Below are 23,362 nucleotides of genomic sequence, written 5' to 3'. Positions count from 1 at the left end.
ATTACTATTATTATTACTATTATTATTATTATTATTATTATTATTATTAACGATAAAGACCGATCTATGAGACACTTAAGGAGTTGCTGCTAATTAAAGCAAAGCACATTAAAGCCGATAAGCAAATAGCTTGATTTTGTCTAAGGCAGCTCTATAGTTTGGATTCTTGAAAAGCCAAACACCTTTAAAAAAAAAAAAAAGGTTCAGCGGCTTTTGGGGTGCTCATTTGATTTTTTTTAAAAAAACATTTCCTTTCCTTCTTCAAGGTGACGTCTTCTTGGAAAACATCACACCTGACTGGCGAGGTGAATCAGGCAGCTTTTTTGGCATGTTCTCCATCTTCTTCCCTTCAGCCACTGGGATCCTAGCTGGGGCGAATATTTCAGGAGACTTGAAGGTAAGCTGTTGGCTGCAGGTTGCATCAATGCATGATGGAGCTCAGTTGGACTTCTTCCCTTGCTCGTCTGTCTCCCTTAAAGATTCACATTCCCTTTTCAGTAAAATATATCCGGGACATTTTTCAGAGAAAAGGATTGAAAAGTAGAGGGGGAAAAAAAAGGTAACAGATTCACTGAAAGCAAGAGTTTGGAGAAAACATAGCAAAAGGATGAAATTTTGGCTTCAACAGCCGAGGACTTCCTAGAAATTCTACTTGCGTTTCCAGAAAAGGAGAAGACTGAAAGTATTTGGGGGGCTAAAGGTTGTTTTTTAAATAAAATATTACTGAGCTAGCTTGGTTTGAGATGTAGGATGGGGGGAGCTCCTCCCCAAGATGGCTGCTGCAGGGTAGGCAGAATCTCTTCTCCTGCCCACGATGTTCTGCATTTGCTGCCAGAGCTGGTTCTTTGGCAGTCCAGCCCCCTGGATTTGAATGGGGCACTTAGGAATGACCCAAGATGACCTTTGGGTGGTTGTGGACCCCTCCCAGGAAGGGGAATCTTAAAGATTACTGCTCCCTGTGGGAGCAGCTGGAAAGACAGTAGTCTTTTCCACCTCTCTTCCTACCAGCAGAACTTTTCCGTAAGCAAGCCTGAGATGTAGGATGGGAAGATGGAGACTAGTTCTAGACCTGCCTTAGGGACAAAGCCAGAGGGGGAACTTTGAACTTTGAACCAGTTGCTCTCTTTCAGCCCTAGGAAGAAGGTAAACCACTTTCCAAAAATCAAGACTGACTCAGAGGCAAACATTTGCATTTCACCTTTAGTTCAGGATGAGGAATGAGGGTTTAGAGCAATATAGTTTCAACCAAAGCTTGTGACTTATTAAGGAAACAAATAGGATATCCTGTGTACTTGTATGTTTCCCTTTTTCAGGTTCTTCTGCAGTGAGTTAACACATATACACACACACGCTTCCCTAAAGCCACCTTTGGCATCCTGGTGCCTTTAAAATTGATTTCTGGGAACCACAGACCTAGCATACCTATATGATATCAATTAAGGAAGGGTGATCTCATAGTTGGATAAAAGAGGGAGTAATTTTCCATTCAGATTGCTCTTTAGACATGTGTGAGCAAGATCTGGCCAAGCCACATTCCACAGAAGACACAGAGAAATCGCACTAAATCTCCTCACAATCAGAGGGTACAGGCTTAAAAGATTACCCCTTTTCTTCAGAAAGATAATTTAGGCCAGTGTTTTTCAGACTATAGGTAACCTTAAAAATGTGTGGACTTCACTTCCCAGAATTCCATAGCCAGCATGAGAGGTGAAGTCCACACATCTTAAAAGTTGCCAGGTGTGAAAAACACCAAATTTAGACCAATCCCAAACCACCCATCTGTTAGAACAGTGGTTCTCAACCTTTTTAATGCCGCGACCCCCAACCGGTCGTAAGTCGAGGACTAAACCGGTCGTAAGTCGAGGATTAAACCAGTCGTAAGTCAAGGACTAAACCGGTCATAAGTCGAGGACTACCCAACCGGTCGTAAGTTGAGGACTTTCCCTGCCTGGGAGCGCTGCGCATGCGTGGTTCCGCCCCCTGCGCCGGCCGAGGCGTAGCTGGCAAGTGGCAGAGACAGAGCAGGCCGACCACCAGCTGGCCCAGCTCAAGGGAGGTAAGGCACCCGCCGGAAAAGGGGAAAAAAATGGCGGACAGCCTTGCTTGGCGACCCCCGTGAAATGGTCGATCGACCCCAAATGGGGTCGCGACCCATAGGTTGAGAACCGCTGTGTTAGAAGCTCAGAAAAGAAGGTCAAGACCAAGATCCCTGGCTCAAGATCTTCCAAGGTCAAGGACCAAGATCAGGACCAAAATCTTTCCTCAAGATATGCTCAGAGAAGATGACCAAAGACAAGTGGCCCTCCTTTGGGAAGGAACTGCCAAACTGGGGGGGGACAACACAGAGAAGGCCCTTTTCTTTATTGCTTACCTGGATCACATCAGATGAGGGAGCACACAAGGAAAGAAAGAATTTGGAAGATACTTCACGATTCTACCTGGGGTTTGTGCAGCTGTAATTCAACTTTTCAAGAAGCGCCCTGGTTTAGCAATAAGCTCAATCCACAAAGTAAGATTTGGAATGGAACTAAGTCGAAGAATATCTTACAGAAGAGAATATCTGTAGCTCAGGGTTGAACTGCGGAGTCCTTGGTGTTGTTCTCTGAGCTTGGTTGTTGGCTTGCAGATATTTCATTACCCAACTAGGTAACATAACCAATGATGTACTATCAGCACAGATGATATTATCTAGTTGGGCAATGAAAGGTCTGCAAGCCGATAACCAAGCTCAGAAAGCATCAAGGACTTCAAAGTATATCTTCCACACAGAGTAACTTATTTATGGGTTATTTCTGCTGTGATTCACAGAAGGGGAATACGGTAATTATTTGACCTATTTGCTCCTTGCAAAATAATTCCTGTTGCCTGTGAAATTACTTTACCTGGATCAGATAAGCATAGAATGGGCACACCTGGGCACCAGGGCTTTCAGCCTAATAGTAAATGGGTGAAAGGGCCTTACAGACTGGGAAAGAGGAACAAGCAAGTAGAGACACCACATCTAGCTAAGTAATGTCCATAGTAACCGCGCTGATCTCTAATTATGCAACAGACCATGTAGGGCACCACTGAATTTAATACACACGTCACAGTAAGCAAGAGAGCTGTGCCAATGAATTCCAGCACATATGGCTGGTTGCGGTAATATTGCAACAACTGTTGCAAGCAACAATTCCTTTGTAGGTTGGGGCAATACTGTGCATATCTTCCGGTCCCTGGCACTTGCCCCAAAGTACATTCAGTGCTGGTGAAACATCCCATCTCCCTTGGATATAGCAGAGGCAAGTTCTAGGAACAGAAGAACTACATTGTCCCTGGTCCCACTTGAGCTGAAGGTTGAGTCCTCTCAGTTGGAGCAGCGGATGGTGCCCATAAGGAGAGCAGCTAATTGGCTTCCAGATCATTGATTATGGCTTCTCCTCCCTCAAATGCTACTAGGTGGGGCCGCTGTAGGAGGAAAAACCAAACTGTTCTTCATCCCAGCTGAACTGAGAGAGATCTTCTGGTGGTTTCATCCAGCTGCCAAGAAGATGGTGCTTGAAAGAGAGTGCAGGGATGGAAGCCTTGCTTCTCTTCAGTTAGGTGGAGGCAGTTCTAGGAAGTGAAGACCCATATTGTTCATGACCTTAGCTGAATGCATGTAGGAGGACCCTTGCTTTCTCCTGTGTCTTCTCTCCTAAAATGGGAAGCACCAAACTTCTTGACCATTTTTGCTCACCACGGCCTTTCTTTTGCAGGACCCCGCAGTGGCCATCCCCCAAGGAACACTAATGGCCATCTTCCTGACCACCATCAGTTATTTGGCCATTTCCGCCACCATAGGTAAGTAAGATTCCATTTGGGCACCACAGGCTCCCAACGTCTATGCCAGGCGCCCAGTCCTATGAGACTTCTTTCTTCATCTTCTACAGGAGCTTGCGTCATCCGTGATGCCTCTGGAATTCTAAATGACACTTTGGTTTCCAACTTCACCGGTGGAGACTGTGTCGGCCTGGGCTGTGGGTATGGCTGGAACTTCACCGAATGTAGTGTGACGCAGACCTGCCCATACGGGCTTGCCAATGACTACCAGGTAGGGCTCCTGGACGCACCCCCTCCTCTTTGGGAGTAAAACAGAGATTTGGGGTGTGCGACTTGGAGCTTTGTCTCTTTAAAATGATCCCACACCACCCCTCTTTTCCAGACAATGAGCATGGTGTCGGCATTCAGCCCTCTGATCACAGCAGGAATCTTCGCTGCTACTCTCTCCTCTGCTTTGGCTTGCCTTGTGTCAGCCCCCAAGGTCTTCCAGGTAAATTGGGGGGAAATTATGGGGCAGAGGGACAGAAACAGCATCAATTAATCAATGGAATAAGTAACACAGTGGGTCACATGGTTAGGACACTGGGTTGGAGGTCAGCAAGCCCACGTTCAGGACCTGAGTGCTGCCACGGGGTGGGGTGAGCTTTCATCCTTCGCGCTGGTTCCTGCCTGGGACATGAAAGGAGCCCCCAACCGCGGGTTCCCCAGGGCAATGGTGATGTCACCAGCTAATCCTTTCAACCAGGAAACCCCTCAGTGCTTGTGACATGTGCGATGCGATCAATGGAGCACCTTGCCCCCAGAGTTATGGGTGCTTGTTAGTGGAGATTTTCAGAAATAGACTGGGTAACCATTTGACTGGGATGGTATAAGGCTCCTACCTTGAGCAGGGATTTGGACTAGAAGACCTCCAAGATCGCTTCCAGCCCAACGATTCTATGAAATATGGATACCAAGTTGCCGTTTCCCCCAAGAATATCCTTCAAATTGATGTTGGCTATGAATTCTGGTTGTTCCAACACATCTGGAGAAGCTTAGGGTTGCAGAGAGCCCTCTGTGAAGATGACTTTCTACCTCCCTTTGCAGCAAACTCCATTAAGTTCCTTACGTGGATGGAGTTTGGTTTTCTCTCTCCCCCAAATTTAGAACCAGGTCAATTTCATTGGTTAGCTTTTAACTTTAGAAAGGAACAAGTCCTTGCTCACCCGGTCAGGCTGAACTTTGACAAGTGTGGGGGGGGATTTCTTTCTGAATGTACTGACTTTGAAAATTATTTTTACAGTTTTAAAGCTGGTAGGTGAGGGAGAGTAGAGGCTGTTTAGAATTAAAAAGCTGTAACAGTTGTGTAAGTTACTGTGTTTTTCCATGTATAAGGCGCTATTTTTTCCTGCAAACACCCTCTTCAAAAATCAGGTGCGTCTTATACACGGAAAAATAACGGTAACCTTCGCAGCCCAGGGCATGCCTGTGTGGGTTGCCCTGCCGCCTGGTGCAGGGGTCAAGCCCCTGTGGGCTTGCCACTAACGGGAGGGAGGAGGGTGCAAGATCTTCTGCTGGCCAAACTTGCGGATTTGCCGGCTCAGCTGTTCGGCGCTGCGCCGAACAGCTGATCGGCGCGGAGAGCGTCTTATACACGGGTGCGTCTTATAGACGGAAAAATACGGTACTTTGTTGTTCTTCATTTTGGGGCTGTTTATCAGAGAGAAGTAGACAGAGATGTCCCAAAGATGCTTTTCACAACTGGACTTTCCTGGGGTTTTTTTTTCCCCCTTGAAAACGTTTCGCTTCTCATCCAAGAAGCTTCTTCAGTTCTGACTGAATGGTGGGGAATAGAAGGATTTATATTCTTGGCAGCCATCTTTCCCCCACCCTTTAGCCAGAACTGAAGAAGCGTCTTGGATGAGAAGTGAAACATTTTCAAGGGCAAAAACAATAACAACAACAAGAAAGCCCAGTTGCTTTTGAAAAGTATCTTTGCGACAACCATGACCTGATTTGAGAATTTCCATGGACACAGATGTTATCACAGGTAAATTTTTGAGAACTGTGAATTGGGTCCCATGTTCATATGAATTGAGATGGGACCAATGCCAAATTAAATATTACTTGCTCCAACCTGCCCAACATCTGCCTGTAGCAAGAAGCCTTTAAACATCCTTCTGACCATTGTCCCCAATGGGTTTTGAGATTCCTGCTTCCAGCTTATGTCTCTCTTCCTTCCAGTGCCTCTGTCAAGACAACCTTTATCCCCTGATCGGCTTTTTCGCCAAGGGTTACGGAAAGAATAATGAGCCGCTGAGGGCTTATGCTCTGACCTTTATCCTGGCCATTGCCTTCATCCTCATTGGTAAGTGAGGCTGCTTATAAATTGGTCCTCTTAATTTCTCTATCCCCAAATGTGAATGAAAGGCCAAGGAATTGAAGTCAAGGGTAAAGTGAGATAAACAGGTTGGAGATGCTTTGAAGTGGAAGATGAATTTGACCATGGATTGAGGAACCAGTTGTAATGAACAAATAGCAATAACACTTAGACTTATATACCGCTTCACAAGGCTTTGCAGCCGTCTCTAAGCAGTTTACAGAGTCAGCATATGGCCCCCAACAATCTGGGTCCTCATTTTACCGACCTTGGAAGGATGGAAGGCTGAGTCAACCTTGAGCCATTCAGAACTCCTAGAGCAGGGCTTTTCAACCAGTGGTACGGGTACCACCTGTGGTACATTGGCACCTGGCAGGTGGTACGCGACCATCCTAGAAAAGTGGTAGTGGGGGAAGGAATGAGCTGAATTGGTGGCAGCACTGCACAAGCTTGAGCGAGAGATGGCTGGAGCTGCAGGGCTGTCAGGGCTCAGCGGAAGGACCAGGATCAGCACCAGGCTCCAGCTGGAGCTCGGCGCTGATCCTGGTGCTTCTGTTGAGCCCTGAAGAAGCACCAATCAGCTGGAGCTTGGCGCTGATCCTAGCGCTTCCGCTGAGCCCAGAAGAAGCGCCGATCAGCTGGAATGTTGCAGCATCTCCAGGGTCTTGTGATTTACATTCAGATGCTTGGCAACTGATTCATATTTATGATGGTCAGTATCCCAGGATCATGTGAAGTGACCAAAACCTGCTCCAACCACCCAGCAGATGGGGGGAATAAAAACCAAACACCCCCCCCACCCCACCCCCGCTGCCAATCCTCAGCAGAAATGCTCACAACAATGAAAACCTCGGACAGGAGGAAGAGCGCCGCTGGGTGGGCAGGCAGGTGTCTTGCTCGGCTGTGGCTCGGGGGGCACTTTTTTCAGTGCCATTGTAACTTCGAACAGTCACTAAGTGAACTGTTGTAAGTCGAGGACTACCTGTACTGTACCTGGTGGTACTCGGATATTGCCATATCCTAAAAGTGGTACAATGGGTGAAAAGGTTGAAAAGCCTTGTCCTAGAGTGAGCAGTGAGTTAGTCTGCAGTGCTGCATTCTAACCACTGCGCCACCACGATTCACATAACCTGTTAACCAGTGGTTTACCTTTTTTTGATCAATTTTCCAAGTTTTAAAAGTAACTTTGGAAAATTTGATGTTTGGTCCACATGGACTTCAATCGCCCAGTCAAGTGTAGTAGGTCGGTGGCAAAATCATTAAAACAGTGCATGCAGGCTGCTTGTGTGTCGAGTCCAGTGCATGCGTACTCGTCCGGCTGCTCGGCTTGTGGCACTGCTCGGCTTGTGATTGGTCATGTGGTCACACGCTGAGTGCTTACTGCAGGCGGCGACTGTTACGTTTCATTACACAACTGAAGTGTCTGGGTGTGTGTACAGTGATTGACTATGTGCGAAAGGTAAATAAAAGATTAACAAGATATGAGCTCTGGGCACCTTTTTTCTTACAAAAAAAGCACTGCCGTTAACTATATTAAATGGATTGGGTGCTTTCTGGATCTGGGCATTGTAGGAACCCTTCTTTTCAACATGGTTTCCTTTAAGAGGGGATCAGCCTATTCTCCAAAGCACCTGAAGTCACAACAAGAAGCAATGGATGGAAACTAATCAAGGAGGGAACCAACTAAGGAGAAATTTCCCGACCTTGAGAACAATTAATCAGTGGAACGACTTGCCTCCAGAACTTGTGGGTGCTCCATCACTGGAGATTTTTAAGAAGAGATTAGACAGCCATTTGTCTGGAATAGTAGGGTCTCCTGCTTGAGCAGGGGGTTGGACTACGAGACCTCTTATTCTGTTAAACCAGGGCTTTTCAACCAGTGGTACGGGTACCACCTGTGGTACATTGGCACCTGGCAGGTGGTATGCGACCATCCTAAAAAAGTGGTAGTGGGGGAGGGGAATGAGCTGAACTGGTGGCAGCACCGCACAAGCCTGAGTGAGAGATGGCTGGAGCTGCAGGGCTGTCAGGGCTCAGCAGAAGCGCCAGGATCAGCACCAGGCTCCAGCTGGAGCTCGGCGCTGATCCTAGCGCTTCTGCTGAGCCAAGAAGAAGCACCGATCAGCTGGAATGTTGTAGCATCTCTCGGGCCTTGTGATTTACATTCAGATGCTTGGCAACTGATTCATATTTATGATGGTCACAGTGTCCCAGGGTCATGTGAAGTGACCAAAACCTGCTGCAACCCCCAGCAGACGGGGAATAAAAACCAAACACTTCCCCTTCCCACCCCCACTGCCAATCCTCAACAGAAATGCTTACAACAATGAAAACCTCGGCTAGGAGGAAGAGCACCACCGGGTGGGCAGGCAGGTGTCTTGCTCGGCTGTGGCTTGGGGGGGCACTTTTTTCAGTGCCATTTTAACTTCGAACAGTCACTAAGTTAACTGTTGTAAGTTGAGGACTACCTGTACTGTACCTGGTGGTACTCAGATATTGCCATATCCTAAAAGTGGTACAATGGGTGAAAAGGTTGAAAAGCCTTGTGTTAAACCACTGCTGATTTGCCTGAGGCCAGCAGATTTGGGGAACACAACAATGGGGTTTTCTTAATTCGTCGAGGTCTAGCATGTGATGTGAATTCAGCTGAGAGGTCAGTTAAAATTGTTAAAAAGGAATCCCATTGCTGGGATGAAAGATTAGTCACAGGGAGTTCTCGGCTTACAACCATTCCTTTAGTGACCGTTCCAAGTTACAACAGCACTGTAAAAAGCGACTCAGGGCCATTTTCACACAACGGTTGCCGCATGCCCATGGTCACGTGATCAAAATTTTGGCCACCCGGCAACCGGCATGTATTTATGACAGTTGCAGTGTCCTGGGGTCACGTGATCACCGCGTGTAACCTTCCCAACCGGCTTCCGACAAGCAAAGTCAGTGGGGGAAACCAGACTCACTTAACGACGGCATGATTCCACTGTAGAGATTTGCTTAAGAACTGTGGCAAAAAAAAAAAAGATCGTAAAATGAGGCGAAACTCACTTAACTGCCTTGCTTAGCCACAGAGATTTTGGGCTCAATTGCGGTCATAAGTCAAGGACTGCCTGCGCCTGGCACCACGAGAAGCCTTGCTGAGTTCTGCAGTGGCCGTCTTAGTTTTCCTCACCCCTCTTTCCCTTTGCAGCTGAACTGAATACCATCGCCCCCATCATCTCCAACTTTTTCCTCTGCTCGTACGCCCTGATCAACTTCAGCTGCTTCCATGCCACCATCACCAATTCTCCAGGTAAGATGGGCTGGGTACTTTGAGAATTTGGGAAAAGTGCAGAGAAGAGCAACTGAGATGATGAAAGGCCTTCATAGGGTTAAAAACATATGGAGAACGGTTGCAGGATTTGGGCACGGCCAGTCTAGAGAAAAGAAGGACTAGTGGGGACATGGTAGCAGTATTCCAATATTTGAAAGGTTGCCACAAAGAAGAGGGGGGATCAACCTATTTTCCAAAGCTCCAAAAGCCAGGATAAGAAACAATGGATGGAAACTAATCAAGGAGAGAAGCAACCTGGAATTAAGGAGAAACTTCCTAACAGTAAGGACAATTAACCAGTGGAAGAGCTTGCCTTCAGAGGTTGTGGGTGCTTCATTACTGGAGGTTTTCAAGAAGAGACCAGACCCAAAACCCACTTATTTATCACCGGGTGCCAGGTGGGCGTGGCTGTGGTAGTCATGGCAGATTTGATGGCCGTGGCCAGGGTGGGCATGGCCAGCTCGATGTTGCTCGTGGGGAGGGACGCCTGTGGGGGCCGGGCAGGGTTGGGGGAGATCCCGGGGGGTCTCTGGCAGGTGGGGCAGTGGGCAGGAGGTTCACGAGACAAGGGGAGGCAGGGCGGGGGTGCCATTGTCACAGGGCAAGGCGAGTCAGGGGCTGGGGCAGCTGCTGCCTGACACCATCAGCCCCTGCACACAGAGGCCAGCGAGCGCATGGGTGCTGGGATGCATCCGGCCATGTGGGACCTCGGCGAGTTAGCGGGCGGCTGGTTGAAGAGGGATAGTTGCCATCTCCAGGGCATGGCACGCGTGCCCACAGAGAGGGCTCTGAGTGCCGCCTCTGGCACGCGTGCCATAGGTTCGCCACCACTGGACTAGACAGCCACTTGTCTGAAATGGTATAAGATCTCCTGCTTGAGCAGGGGGTTGGACTAGAAGACCTCCAAGGTTCCTTCCAGCTCTATTTTGATTGATTGGGTAGGTGAACCAGGGCCAAGGAGATAAAACCGTTTTTGTCACAGGAGTGCATGAATTCAAAAAGTAGTGTGGAAAAACAGGTTAGCAACTTTGAATAAATCCTATGTACTATTTTGGCTTTCTGCTCAGAAATCCTCTTAATTTATGGATTGCATTCTGGACAGTGAAAATCTCTCTCTGTCTCTCTGTTTCTCTCTCTCTCCCATTCATTGTTTCTTTATTTGATCTGCTTCTGAGATGACATACCGCGACATCTATATGCTGTATATAAGTTACTAGTCGTCGTAGAGAAACCTGAAAAAAATTGCATTGTGTTACATTGCATGTTGTAATGTGCTATATATTGTGTATTTGCACATATATATATAGTCATGTATGCGGTGTATAATAGGTTACGTGTTGATATATAATATACCATCAATAGTATATATAATATACTATTATAATGGTAAAATTATGATTAATATATATTCTATTTTATATGACCATCTAGCAGCTATCTTCAAGGTGCTGACTTCTAAGTTTCTGGTCTTGCATGGCCAACATTAAAAACATTAAATCTTTTGCACAGATAAAGCTTTAGATCAGGCATGTTAAACTCACGATGTCATGTGACGTAGCACGATGTATCATGGTGGCAATGTGGTGGGCGCGGTTTTAGCGTGACACATCCAACCTGCAGACCAGCAATTTGACATGCCTGCTTTAGATTAAAATGGTGGGAGGGCTCTGGAGAGGATAAATGACATTCCCATCTCTCTTTCGCCCCTTCTAGGCTGGAGGCCTTCCTTCCGCTACTTCAACAAATGGACCGCACTCTTTGGGTCCATCGTCTCCGTGGTCATCATGTTCCTGCTGACTTGGTGGGCAGCCCTGATTGTCGTTGGGGTCATCATTGTGAGCTTGGCGTATGTCACCTACAAGAAACCAGGTGAGAACACCTTGAATATTGAAGTTCCTAAGATAGGCACCGCCACCCCACTTGATGTTCTCCAGAGTTGGATAATTAAAATGTCCACCAACTCCAACCTGATACCAACATACACACATCATTTCTAATAGAGTCAGGGCAATGCAATGTTCATCGCCTCCAGTCTAGCACAAAGAGATGTGAAATTGTTACATCTGTCACCAGTGCCCCTTATCCCCCAGACTGGTACCAAGATGTGTGGAATGATAGCATTCTAAATATAGTCCGTTTGGAGAAGAATGAGTAGTGAATAATAGTATTTTGAGTATGTGAGTACTTGGGTGTGCTGCCTAGGGACCCGGGTTGTTTGTTTGCTTTTTTGTGTCCTAAGCCCACCAAATTGGATATAGTTAAAAGATCCCATGACAAAGTGATAGCAGAGGTGAAGTATCCAACAGAGGGGATATCCATCAACATCCTGCTTAAAAGAGTTGCTACCTCTTCTACAGATAGTCCTTGACTTACAATGTTTCACTTAGTAACCATTTGAAGTTACAACAGTACTGAAAAAAGGGATTTTCACACTTAACGACCATTACAGCGTCCCCATGGTCATGTGATCCAAATTCGGACACTTGGCTGAATTCATTTTTTACGACGGTTACAGTGACCCGAGGTCATGGGATCGCCTTTTGCAACCTTCTGACAAACAATGGGGAAACCAGATTCACTTAACAGCCATGTTACTAACTTAATAACTACAGGGATTCACTTAACCACTGCAGCAAAAAAGGTCATAAAATGAGGCAAAATTCACTTCGCCACCGTCTCACTTAACTACAGAAAGTTTGGGCTCAGTTGTGGTCATAAGCCGAGGACTACCTATAAATGGTTTGAGAGTGATCATGTTGAGCCCCATATTTAACAGGAAAGGGTGTAAGACAGGGGTAGGCAACCTCGGCTCTTTTATGACTCGTGGACTTCAACTCCCAGAATTCCTGAGTCAGCATAGCTGACTCAGGAATTCTGGGAGTTGAAGTCCACGAGTCATAAAAGAGCCGAGGTTGCCTACCCCTGGTCTAAGAGTTTGTAGCAGGCCAAGGATCCTATTTCTGTGTCTTCCTTGAGTTTTTGGCAACCACTGGATAGAGAGAAGGTAGGGAATGATTGAACAAAGATCTTGTTTTTCTCTTCCCGACCCACCTTCCCTCCTTGTTCCTCACAGAGGTGAACTGGGGCTCCTCCGTGCAAGCTGGGACCTACAACATGGCTCTCTCCAATGCCATGAACCTGACCAATGTGGAGGATCATGTTAAAAATTTCCGGTGAGTGGTCAAGTGAAGGAGAAATGTCCTCAGCTCTCAGGGTCTTCCCATGAATGGAGTAAGGGCTGGAAATATGCTTGAGATCATGGTCTTCAATTCCAGCTCCTTCCCGCAAATGAAAGTTGAGCGTATTCCTGGTTTCCTTTTCAGCATCTTTAACTGTCTTTCCCTTCTGCAGGCCTCAGTGTTTGGTCCTGTCAGGTCCTCCCAGCTTCCGACCAGCCCTGGTGGATTTTGTTGGAGCCTTCACCAAAAACATCAGCCTCATGATATGCGGAAATGTGGCTGAGGTTAGTGCCCCTTGTAGGGGTCAGTTCTTTGGGGGGTCTAAGGACAATTCGTTGAGGCCATCTTGTCAGGGCCAACTTGCTGCAGGACAACTCGCCACATGACAAATTCCACGTCAATAAGTCAAACACAATAAATGTTATCCGCCACTGTTTCTTCTGCATTATTTTCATGTTTGTCCACTTGCATAAAAAATGGAAATAATGTCAAAAAAATAGTAGTGGATAACATTTATCACAGGGGCCTTCAAACTTGGCCCTTTTATGACTTGTGGCCTTCAACTCCCAGAATTCCTCAGCCAGGCACGCTGGCTGAGGAATTCTGGGAGTTGAAGGCCACAAGTCATAAAAGGGCCAAGTTTGAAGACTCCTGATTTATCACGTTGAATTATCCAGTGTGGAGTTATCCTGCAGCCGAGATGGCCCTGACAAGTTGGCTGCAGCGAGTTGTCCCGTTCCACTCTATGGGGCAGGAATAAAGAGATGGGGAGGGCTGCTGCCCCTTTTAAGTCCAAACCTTCTTGTTTCGTCCCATCAGCTACAGGATTCATCATGCTTTGAGGATTATGATGAGCAACTCCAATGGCTCGGCAAGCGGAAAATCCGTGCGTTCTACAACTATATCACCATCGGAGACTTACGTTCAGGAGCTAGAAGCTTTATGCAGGTATCACATTTGCAAAGTTTTGGGAGTGAAGGCCTTGTGTAATGCCTTTGCATTCATTGCCGGAGAAAGGAGCAAAAATTAGGGACCCTGACAGAGAGATGGGTTGAAGCTAAAAAAATGATATGCAGTTTTGGTCCGAGTTTTGGTCCCAATATTGTCCCAATACTACAGGAGAGAATATTTGTACAGGGTTGAACTGTGGGATCCTTGGTGCTTTCTGTGCTTGGAGGTTTTCTTGCAGATGTTTCATGACCCAACTAGGTGATGCACTGATGATGTTACCTAGTTGGGTAATGAAACGTCTGCAAGAAAACCACCAAACTCAGAGAGCACCAAGGACCCCAAAGAAGATAGCATTGATTCTAAATTACTTTGTAGTTTGGGATGTTCTGTATCAGCTGATTTTGTTCATCCTCACCTCAAAGCTTTAAAACTGCTTGGAAATCTCCCTTGGTTACCTGGAGATCCCATTCTGTTATCCAAGATGATGAGGACAAAGTCTTCTATGTGTCTTTGGAAAGGAGTTGTAGCTTAGTGGTAGAGAACCAACATTAAAAAGTGGCTGTACGCTTTATAATTTCTATAACATGCCTGATTCCAAACACATTACGGTGATAAAAACAATAATATAATAATAAAAAGCAATCACATGACCCCGGGACACTGCAACCATCATAAATATGAACCAAGCACCTGAATTTTGATCACATGACCATGGGGATATTGCAACGGTCATAAGTGTGAAAATTGGTCGAGTCACTTTTTCAGTGCTGTTGTAACTGCAAATGGTCTCTAAACGAATAGTTTAAGTTGAGAACTACCTATAGTTCTCTAAATCAGGGGTCCCCAACCTGTGGACTGCAGCCCACTACTGGGCCATGGCCTGCTGGCCACTGGGCTGCGGAACAGGCTGGCCAGTGCACACATGTGTGAGTGCACATTCACCTCCACTTGCACCACCACCGCTATGCAAATGGGGTGCTGTGCAGTAAAAACAGCGGCACTAGCAAGTGTCATGTGAGCATTAACACTGCCCCATTTGCGTCGCGCGTGCTCGTGGCCCTGTTTGTGTGTGCGTGTGCACATATATAAAATGCTTTCCCCGCCCTTTCCCTCCGCTCCACCAATCAAGAAAGGTTGGAGACCTCTGCTCTAAATCATCTTTATTTATTTTATTTATATAGCCTCATCACTGAATGTTTTGACATTAAGAACAAGTTTAAAGTAAATTTGTTGCTCAAGTTCTAAGTCCATCTGGATGGATGGATGGATGGGTGGGTGGGTGGATGGATGGATGGATGGACTGCTAGGCAGACAGACTTGGTTGTCAAGAGTTTTGAAATAGTGATCTCTAATTAGCAAGACACACATAGCCCTGGACTGCAGTTCTGACACTACCTATCTCCTGGCTGAGTAAGTTGGATGAACCTAACCATTATGATTTCCAGATATTAGTTTGTGGTCAATGTATGTAAACTAAGCCACCGGGATTGTTCAACAGACTGGATTAAAATGAATCACATGTTTAGCACAATATGTAATGTGCTAACAAAAATGTGGATAGTATTCTTTCCCCTTTGATAAGAAACTAAACACACTTTCTTCTTGCAGGTCTCAGGTCTAGGACGCCTAAAACCTAACACGGTTGTTCTCGGTTATAAGAGTGATTGGCAGACCGACTCTCCCCAAAACCTGGAGAATTATGTGGGCATAATACAGTAAGGATATCACGTTCTCAAGAAGAATAAATGAAAAAGGAGGGGGGTTAGGAGTGGAGAAAACAGGGGATGGACATAGGTGCTGAGAGTTTACGAAAGGATGGGTTTGGATCACCCCTAAGATAGAGACTTTGTAGAAGACTCTTTGCCCTTTAAACTTTATATATTCTTTTAGCTGGTAAAACTGCCAGAGTTTAAATCAGTTCCAGAGGAAAATCAGCGAAAGCCATAAATATATTGGGGGGATTTTTGAGTTTGGTAAGCCTGAGTATCACTTAATGCCAGGAAAACTTTGGAGTTTGGAGAGAATTGGATGAAGGATATTCTGTAGCTGTTCGTAAAGCCAGTTTACGAACAGGAGTTAAGGCACCAGACTAGAAAGTGGGAGATGGTGAGTTCAAGTCCTGCCTGAGCCATGAAAAGCTAGCTGGGTGACTTTGGGCCAGTCCCTCTCGCTTAACAAAACCCACCTCACGGGGGGTTGTTGTTGTGTGGGGAAAATTGGAGGAAGAAAAAAGTATGTTGGATAGGTTCATAGCCTTGAGTTATTTATAAGGCAGGATACAAATAAATATTTGGGCAAACTCCAGGAGACAAGAGAGCCTTTCGTGCTGTGGTCCATGAGGAGCTGGGCACGACTTAACGACTGAACAACAACAATTAGATGATAGGGATAGATCAGGGGTGTCAAACTCAATTTCACTGAGGGCCGCATCAGCATTGCGGTTGCCCTTGGGGGGCCGGGTGGGTATGGCCAGGGTAGGTGCGGCCTACTAGGTGGGCATGGATGGAGTGGGTGTGGCCTACTGTGTGGGCGTGGCCAGTTCTACATCATTCGCGTCAAGGGTGCCTATGGGGGTCTGGGCAGGAGTGGGACAGATCTGAGGGTTTCTGGCAGAAGGGGGTGGGACCGGGGCAAGTGCCAAGGCATGGTTCACCGGGGCAAGTGCCAAGATGGCCACCACAGAATTGTACATTGGTTTCCGGCTGGCCTGGGCGAGGGCCAAGGCAGCGGGGGCCATTCCCTCACTGTTTCCAGGATGGCTTTGCGGGCCACATGAAACTACTTCGCGGGCCGCATCCGGCCCCCAGGCGTGGTGTTTGACATGTCTGGGATAGATAGATAGATAGATAGATAGATAGATAGATAGATAGATAGATAGATAGATGATAGATAGATAGATAGATAGATAGATAGATAGATAGATAGATAGATAGATAGATAGATAGATAGATAGATAGATAGATATAAACTCTCTTAGCTTACTCTGTTGTTTTTTCTTTAAGGGAACATTCTACCAAAGGGATGATAGGGACAATGCATGAAAATTGGTTGATCATTATTTGAATTTTCTCTTTCACCCCCACCCCCTTGCAGTGACTCCTTTGATCTCGGCACTGGGGTCTGCCTGCTTCGGATGAAGGATGGGCTGGACATGTCACGGATGATCAAGGCCCAAGGTGAGCGAATCCAAGAAATGCATTTGGAAGCTACAATCTGTCTTGCTTTAATTCTGGGAAAGAGAACAGGTTTCCTTAAAAAAAAAAAAAACTATAGGTAATCCTTGAGTTATGACCACAATTGAGCCCAAAATTTCCGTTGCTAAGCAAGACATTTCTTAAGTGAGCCTTGCTCCATTTTACGACCTTTCTTGCTACAGATGTTAAGTGAGTCACTGCAGCTGTTAACTTAGTAACGTGATGGTGAAGTGAATCTGGCTTCCCCAGTGGCTTTGCTTATCAGAAGTTCGCAAAAGGGGATCATGTGACCCTGGGACACTGCAACCGTCATAAATATGAGTCAGTTGCCAAGCATTTTAATTTTGAGCATGTGACCATGGGGATGCTGCAACGTTTGTAAGTGTGAAAAAACGGCCAGAAGTCACATTTTTTCAGTGCCATTGTAACTTTGAATGGTCACTAAATGAACTGGTATTAGTCAAGGACTGCCTGTAGACATTTTGAACCAGCATTTAATGTTGTAGTTTGTATTTCAATTTCTCTTTGCCACCTGTAATATTCAGATTTCTTTTTGCTGACAAGAGTTAAAGATTTTAAGTGGGAGACTAGTATAGCTATTTCGGACTCATTTGTCCTCATCAGCTAGCCACACCCCTTTATGGGATTCGAACCTGGGCAGTCTACATGCTAGGCAGTTGTATTAACCACCAGGCCACAGGCTCTCCTCCCATCTTTGTCAGCCAAGTCAAGGGAGTATATACAGAGAGTTTTTCAGACAGACGGTCTGATTGATTGCACCATTGGCTAGCTGATGAGGACAAATGAGTCTGAAATATTTATACTAGTCTCCCATTTAAAATCTTTAACTCTTGTCAGCAAAAAGAAATCTGAATTTGTAATGTATCGTAGCGACTTGAGCCTGCTTAACGCTCCTAGTTGGGGGCTGCAAGGCAAAAGAGATTATAAAAAGTAGAACTGCAGTATAGCAGTCAAAATGCCAAAGGTGCAATCAATCAGACCGTCTGTCTGAAAAACTCTCTCTTTATATACATATATACATATATACATATATACATACATACATACATACATACATAGGTTATTTGTTGATTTATTTTTAATTAAATCAATAATAGGAAGAGGAAGGAGGTTTATAAAGCAATAGAGGCAGTATAAAAACCGGATAAATAAGTAAATGCAGCCTTGATTAATGGGCTTTTTCTCTGTTTCCTGGGACAGTGAACCTGGGTTTTGAAGATCCAGAAGCTGCCTTGGGGAAGGAAAAACAGAAACGTAAGTTTGTCTCAAATAAGTAAATGTGTCCTGTTAGGATCTGCCTACTTTCAGACTGCTCCAAATTCACATCAAAAGAGCTTCAAAAACCAGGACTGGAAGCTTGAAAGTGCTATGGGAATTTTTTATTTCCCTAATATTTTCCCGCAAGTGCAGGGTCTGCTTTTTGTTTGGATCAACCAAGCGTTGGTCCTTTGGTTTCAACAAGAATTGACTAACCAGCTTATTGCCCAAGTTTGATGTTGTGGGCTAAGTGTGACCCAACTGGCCTTCATGCCTAAGACAGGACTAGAACTCACAGTCTCCTGGTTTCTAGCCTGGTGCTTTTAATGCTAAGCCCAGCTATCACTTAATGCCAGGAAAACTTTGGTGTTTGGAGATAATTGGATGAAGGATATTCCGTAGCTGTTCGTAAAGCCAGTTTGGTCTTGTGGTTAAGACACCCAGGCTAGAAAGTGGGAGATTGTGAGTTATGTGGCTTATGGAGCGAAGGAACTGGATGAGGCTGTGGGCAGGCCCAGAGGATGGGAGACAGGCTTTTGGAGGAGTTGATGGCGGCGGCAGTGTTCTCCAGGGACGAAAAGGAGTGAGGCCTCTTTAAGGAAAAGGTGGAAAGGAGGCGAGGTTGTCGTGCAGGAATACAAGCTAATTTGAGGACTAATCCACATGGAGCTCCGTTTCCATCTGTCCTGTTTGCCATCGTTCGCTCCCTAGAGACTAAAATGGAAGATCTATAACTTGAGCTGGCCACGAACAAGGAGTGTATATCGGAGGTGGTGACCCTTTGAGAGCTGTATGCAACGAAATTTCATTTTGATGTATGCCGATTGGTGTTCTTTCAAAGTGACAATAAAGTTATTATTATTATTATTATTATTATTATTATTATTATTATTATTATTATTATTATTATTATTATTATTATTATGTTTATGTTTATGTTTATGTTTATGTTTCACTATAGGTGGCGTGTTTAAAGTTGGCGCCGATACCAGCGTGGAGACAGTGTTCCAGAGCAAGCAGAAAAAGAAAAACATTGACATCTATTGGTTGTTTGATGATGGTGGTAGGTGAATTTGCCTGGAAATAATAATTCTTGTTTTGATTGTTGCTATGCTTTATGGCCAACCCCCTCCCCCCAACCCCCTAATAGCCTGGAAATACAAGTTGGGACGATGACATTTTGATGGTCTCAAATTGTGACTTTTTTTTTTTAACCTGCAAAACTGGAAGGACACATTTATAGCGCGTGAGCGTGTCTATGAATAGGGCAAAGCTCAGACACATATGGGAAAGCCATAGAGACAGGACTTTTTTCCCCCATGGTTCTTTACAGCTCATTCATTGTCCTTTTATTGTATATATATTATGAACACTGATACATGTCTAGCACATGCAATTTTTAACTATATATTATTTCATTTGTTGTTGTTAATTGCGAAGTCGTGTCCGACCCATCGTGACCCCATGGACAATGTTCCTCCAGGCCTTCCTGTCCTCTACCATCTTCTGGAGTCCATTTAAGTTCACGCCTACTGCTTCAGTGACTCCATCCAGCCACCTCATTCTCTGTCGTCCCCTTCTTCTATTGCCCTCAATCTTTCCCAGCATCAGGCCCTTCTCCAGTGAGCCCTTCCTTCTCATTAGGTGGCCAAAGTATTTGAGTTTCAACGTCAGGATCTGGCCTTCTAAAGAGCAGTCGGGGTTGATCATTTCTAGGACTGACCGATTTGAACGCCTTGCAGTCCAGGAGACTCCCAGGAGTCTTCTCCAGCACCATAGTTCAAAGGCCTCAATTCTTTGTCGCTCAGCCTTTCTTATGGTCCAACTTTCACAGCCATACATTGCAACTGGGAAAACCATGGCCTTGACTATACGTACTTTTGTTGGCACAGTGATGTCTCTGCTTTTTATTTCATAGATAATAGATAATGTGCCCTCAAGGTGGTGCAAAGTCAATTATCTCAGATCTTCCCCAGATGAACGAATGAATATATAGATGTGTCTATCTGTGTTTGTACAGGTAGTCCTCGACTTACAACAGTTCATTTAGTGACCATTCAAAGTTACAACGGCACTGAAAAAAGTGACTTATGACCACTTTTCACACTTACAACCATGGCAGCGTCCCCATAGTCATGTGATCAAAATTCGGATGCTTTGGCAGCTGACTCATACTTATGACGGCTGCAATGTCCTGGGGTCATGTGATCTCCTTTTGTGACCTTCTGACAAGCAAAGTCCATGGGGAAGCCAGATTCACTTAACAACTGTGTTACTAACTTAACAACTGCAATGACTCACTTAACAACTGTGGCAAGATGTGGCAAAACTTACTTAACAAAGGTTTCACTTAGCAACATAAATGTTGGGCTCAATTGTAGTCGTAAGTCGAGGACTACCTGTATCTCTGTGAGTGTAGACCTGCACACATATAAATACTTTGTAATTGCATATAAATGTGTTTGTATCCTCCCATATACATGTGCATGCAGATAGATATAGAGATATAGAGATTATAGATAGAGAGAGATAGAGAGAGATAGAGAGATATAGAGATATATAGATATACAGTGTGTGTGTATATATATATATATGTATGTATGTATGTATATATGTATGTATGTATGTATGTATGTATGTATGTATAAAGGCATACCTACATAAATAAATACATATATAAATACTTTATCATTATTGCATGTAATAATTATATATTACACTATATTGAATATACATACACATATATATGGGGAACCATATGTCTGATTCGCCAAGCTTTACACATTCCTCAGCAATTGTGAAAGAGCACGCTTGGGACATAATATTCTTTTCTTTCCATCTCCTCCTTGATTCTCATGGGCAAGTTCTCCATCCGTGCAAAATGGTTATTTCCAAATGTAGTGGGATGTGTGAATGGCCTTGGGGGTAAGGTAAAGCAGGAAGCAATTAGACAAGAGATGGAGGTGCTTCCAAGGAATTCATAGTCAGAGGAAGAAACTTAGAAGCACCCCACCCTCATTAATCATGCGGTTAAAAGTGAGAGCGGGAAGTGTGTACCTTCAGACTTGCAAGATTTTATTAACACAGCCTTACAACAAAGCAGAATTAGCTCATCTATTTGTATTTCCTGTCTGGGCACGATGGCTCAGCGGTTATGACACTAAGCTTGTCAGCTGGAAAGCCGACAGCTCAGGTTCAAGACCCGAGTTGGGTGCAACGTGGTGAGTTCCCGGTCCTTGCCCCAGCTCCTGACCATCTAGCACAGTGTTTCTCAACCTTGACAATTTTAAGGCATGTGGACTTCAACTCCCAGAATTCCACAGCCAGCAATGCTGGCTGTGGAATTCTGGGAGTTGAAGTCCACATGCCTTAAAATTGTCAAGGTTGAGAAACACTGATCTAGCGTTTGAAAGCAGGCAAATGCAAGTAGATTCATAGGTACCACTTCAGTGGGAAGGTAACAGCGTTCTGTGTGCCTTTGGTGTACCGCCATGCTGTCCACATGACCGTGAAAATTGTCTTCGGACCACCTGGCTCCCTCGGCCAAGAAAGGGAGATGAGCACCGTGCCCTAGAGTTGGACATGATTGACAGGGAAACATTTACCTTTACCTTTATCCATGAAGGCTGACACCAGATGACAATGGGGCCTGTTTGCCCTATTGAATTGGGACTTCAGCTGGTTAGGAAACGTTGGGAGAGATGTCTTCCCAGCAGAGCTAGGACTCTTGCTTGTAAGACAGGATGTCATTTCTGGCAGTGTGGTTGTGCCATCATGTTGTGCAGCTGGTCTCTGGACTTTTTTTTTTTCCCCTCCCTCCTTGCTCTGCAGGGCTGACTCTCCTCATACCCTATCTTCTGACCCGCCGGAAACGCTGGAGCCAGTGCAAAGTCCGAGTCTTCATCAGTGGGCAGATCTCTAACGCGGAAGAGCACAGAGAAGAGTAAGGGAGAAAGGGCAGGGATGGTGGGGAGGTTAAAATCCAAAGCTAAACAGTTCCAGGAAGGGGCTGGCGGATGTTTCCTTGGCAGCTAACCAGAGTTTGCTCAGGGAGATTGTAAACGGGAGACACGCTGTCCCGAAAGATAGCACTCACACTTTGTCTTTAGATTGTCCCCAAAGTCTGCGGTGAAGTGTTGACTTTTGCTTTGAAAGGCCTCTCCTATTCTCTTTGTTTATGGCACCTCCGGTCACGAATGTGCCAGGAAGAGGAGCCTGTATTTTATTGATTTGATTTGATTTGATTTCTATAGCCGCCCACTTCAGCAAACAACTCTGGGCAGGTCACAGTTTAAAAGTATGCATGACAATTAAAATCTTAAAACCATTCTAAAACGATAAAAACCATCAAAACCCTAAAGAACATTTAAAATGTCTAATTGGAGCAAATACGCAAAGCAATCTGGCTTGTTAACAATATAACCAAATGCAAATGCATTTGGGCTCACTTCTTTCTGTTCCAAAAATATATAGCATATTTAGAATGATTATGTTAAGATGTTAGCTTTGGATGCTAACAGAAATGCCAACAGCTACATTGTGATTTGTATATCGTAATTCAGAACTCCACCTTGTTGCAACAAACCATATAAAATGTTCTTAAAGGGTTAATTATCGATTTTGTCACTTTTCATTCTAGGGGCAAGATATTGTAACCAGGGTTGGGGAAACTGTTTGTTACCAAAAAATGGTGGTGTTCTGGTAGAGATAGGACATTTGTTCAGGGAAACATTCCCTAGCTAAGTAGAGGCAGCATGCCCAGTTATCCATTTCAAGACAGATAAAACTGGATTTAGTGAAATAAAAGATTACAGAACTGCTGCATAACTTGGGCATATGGTTTGACTGGAAACTAGATGTTGACCTTTATAGTTAACATAGGTAATGTCATAGCAGTTTGACAGAAAATAATTGTCTGCTATCCACTACTAAATTATGCACTTGGGTAGTTGAATTATGTTAGGGTTCACAAATCCTAAGATTCTAGCCTGATTTCTTAGCTGAAACACACTGTTTTTATACAGAATAATATGTTATTGTCAAATTAAACCATGTTTTCCCTGCTAGACTTGATTCGCTTTTTCCAACTTATAATAGATTTTTCTCGTCTAACTCTTTCTGTTCAACAGGATCCAGTTTCTGTTGGACAAATTCCGCCTGGGCTTCAGCGAAGTTGTGGTGCTGCCTGAAATAATGTGGAAACCGGAGGAGACCAGGTAGATATCCTGGACTACTGCAATGCTGGACTACTGCAATGCTCTCTACATGGGGCTCCCCTTGAGGAGCACCCGAA

The 23,362-nt window shown here is 45.0% G+C and overlaps 1 protein-coding gene across 1 annotated transcript in view; it reads left to right on the top strand.

Moving 5' to 3' along the window:
• LOC107292321 (solute carrier family 12 member 3) overlaps nucleotides 1–23,362 on the top strand; it is a 43,178-nt gene that overhangs the window by 11,983 nt on the left and 7,833 nt on the right. The window contains exons 8-23 of the mRNA XM_015821402.2: nucleotides 267–397; nucleotides 3,738–3,822; nucleotides 3,912–4,072; nucleotides 4,184–4,291; nucleotides 6,025–6,148; nucleotides 9,345–9,446; nucleotides 11,181–11,336; nucleotides 12,541–12,640; nucleotides 12,819–12,930; nucleotides 13,466–13,594; nucleotides 15,206–15,312; nucleotides 16,691–16,773; nucleotides 18,013–18,066; nucleotides 19,031–19,132; nucleotides 21,901–22,012; nucleotides 23,199–23,285. Of these exons, the coding sequence (XP_015676888.2) occupies nucleotides 267–397; nucleotides 3,738–3,822; nucleotides 3,912–4,072; nucleotides 4,184–4,291; nucleotides 6,025–6,148; nucleotides 9,345–9,446; nucleotides 11,181–11,336; nucleotides 12,541–12,640; nucleotides 12,819–12,930; nucleotides 13,466–13,594; nucleotides 15,206–15,312; nucleotides 16,691–16,773; nucleotides 18,013–18,066; nucleotides 19,031–19,132; nucleotides 21,901–22,012; nucleotides 23,199–23,285 (1,753 nt within the window). The remainder of the gene's footprint in view (nucleotides 1–266; nucleotides 398–3,737; nucleotides 3,823–3,911; nucleotides 4,073–4,183; nucleotides 4,292–6,024; nucleotides 6,149–9,344; nucleotides 9,447–11,180; nucleotides 11,337–12,540; nucleotides 12,641–12,818; nucleotides 12,931–13,465; nucleotides 13,595–15,205; nucleotides 15,313–16,690; nucleotides 16,774–18,012; nucleotides 18,067–19,030; nucleotides 19,133–21,900; nucleotides 22,013–23,198; nucleotides 23,286–23,362) is intronic.

Source organism: Protobothrops mucrosquamatus, unplaced genomic scaffold (assembly GCF_001527695.2).
Source record: "Protobothrops mucrosquamatus isolate PMUCROS unplaced genomic scaffold, P.Mucros_1.0 scaffold1323, whole genome shotgun sequence".
Taxonomy (NCBI): Eukaryota; Metazoa; Chordata; class Lepidosauria; order Squamata; family Viperidae; genus Protobothrops; species Protobothrops mucrosquamatus.
The sequence above is the reverse complement of the archived record's forward strand: the minus strand, read 5'-3'. Positions and strand labels throughout refer to the sequence as shown.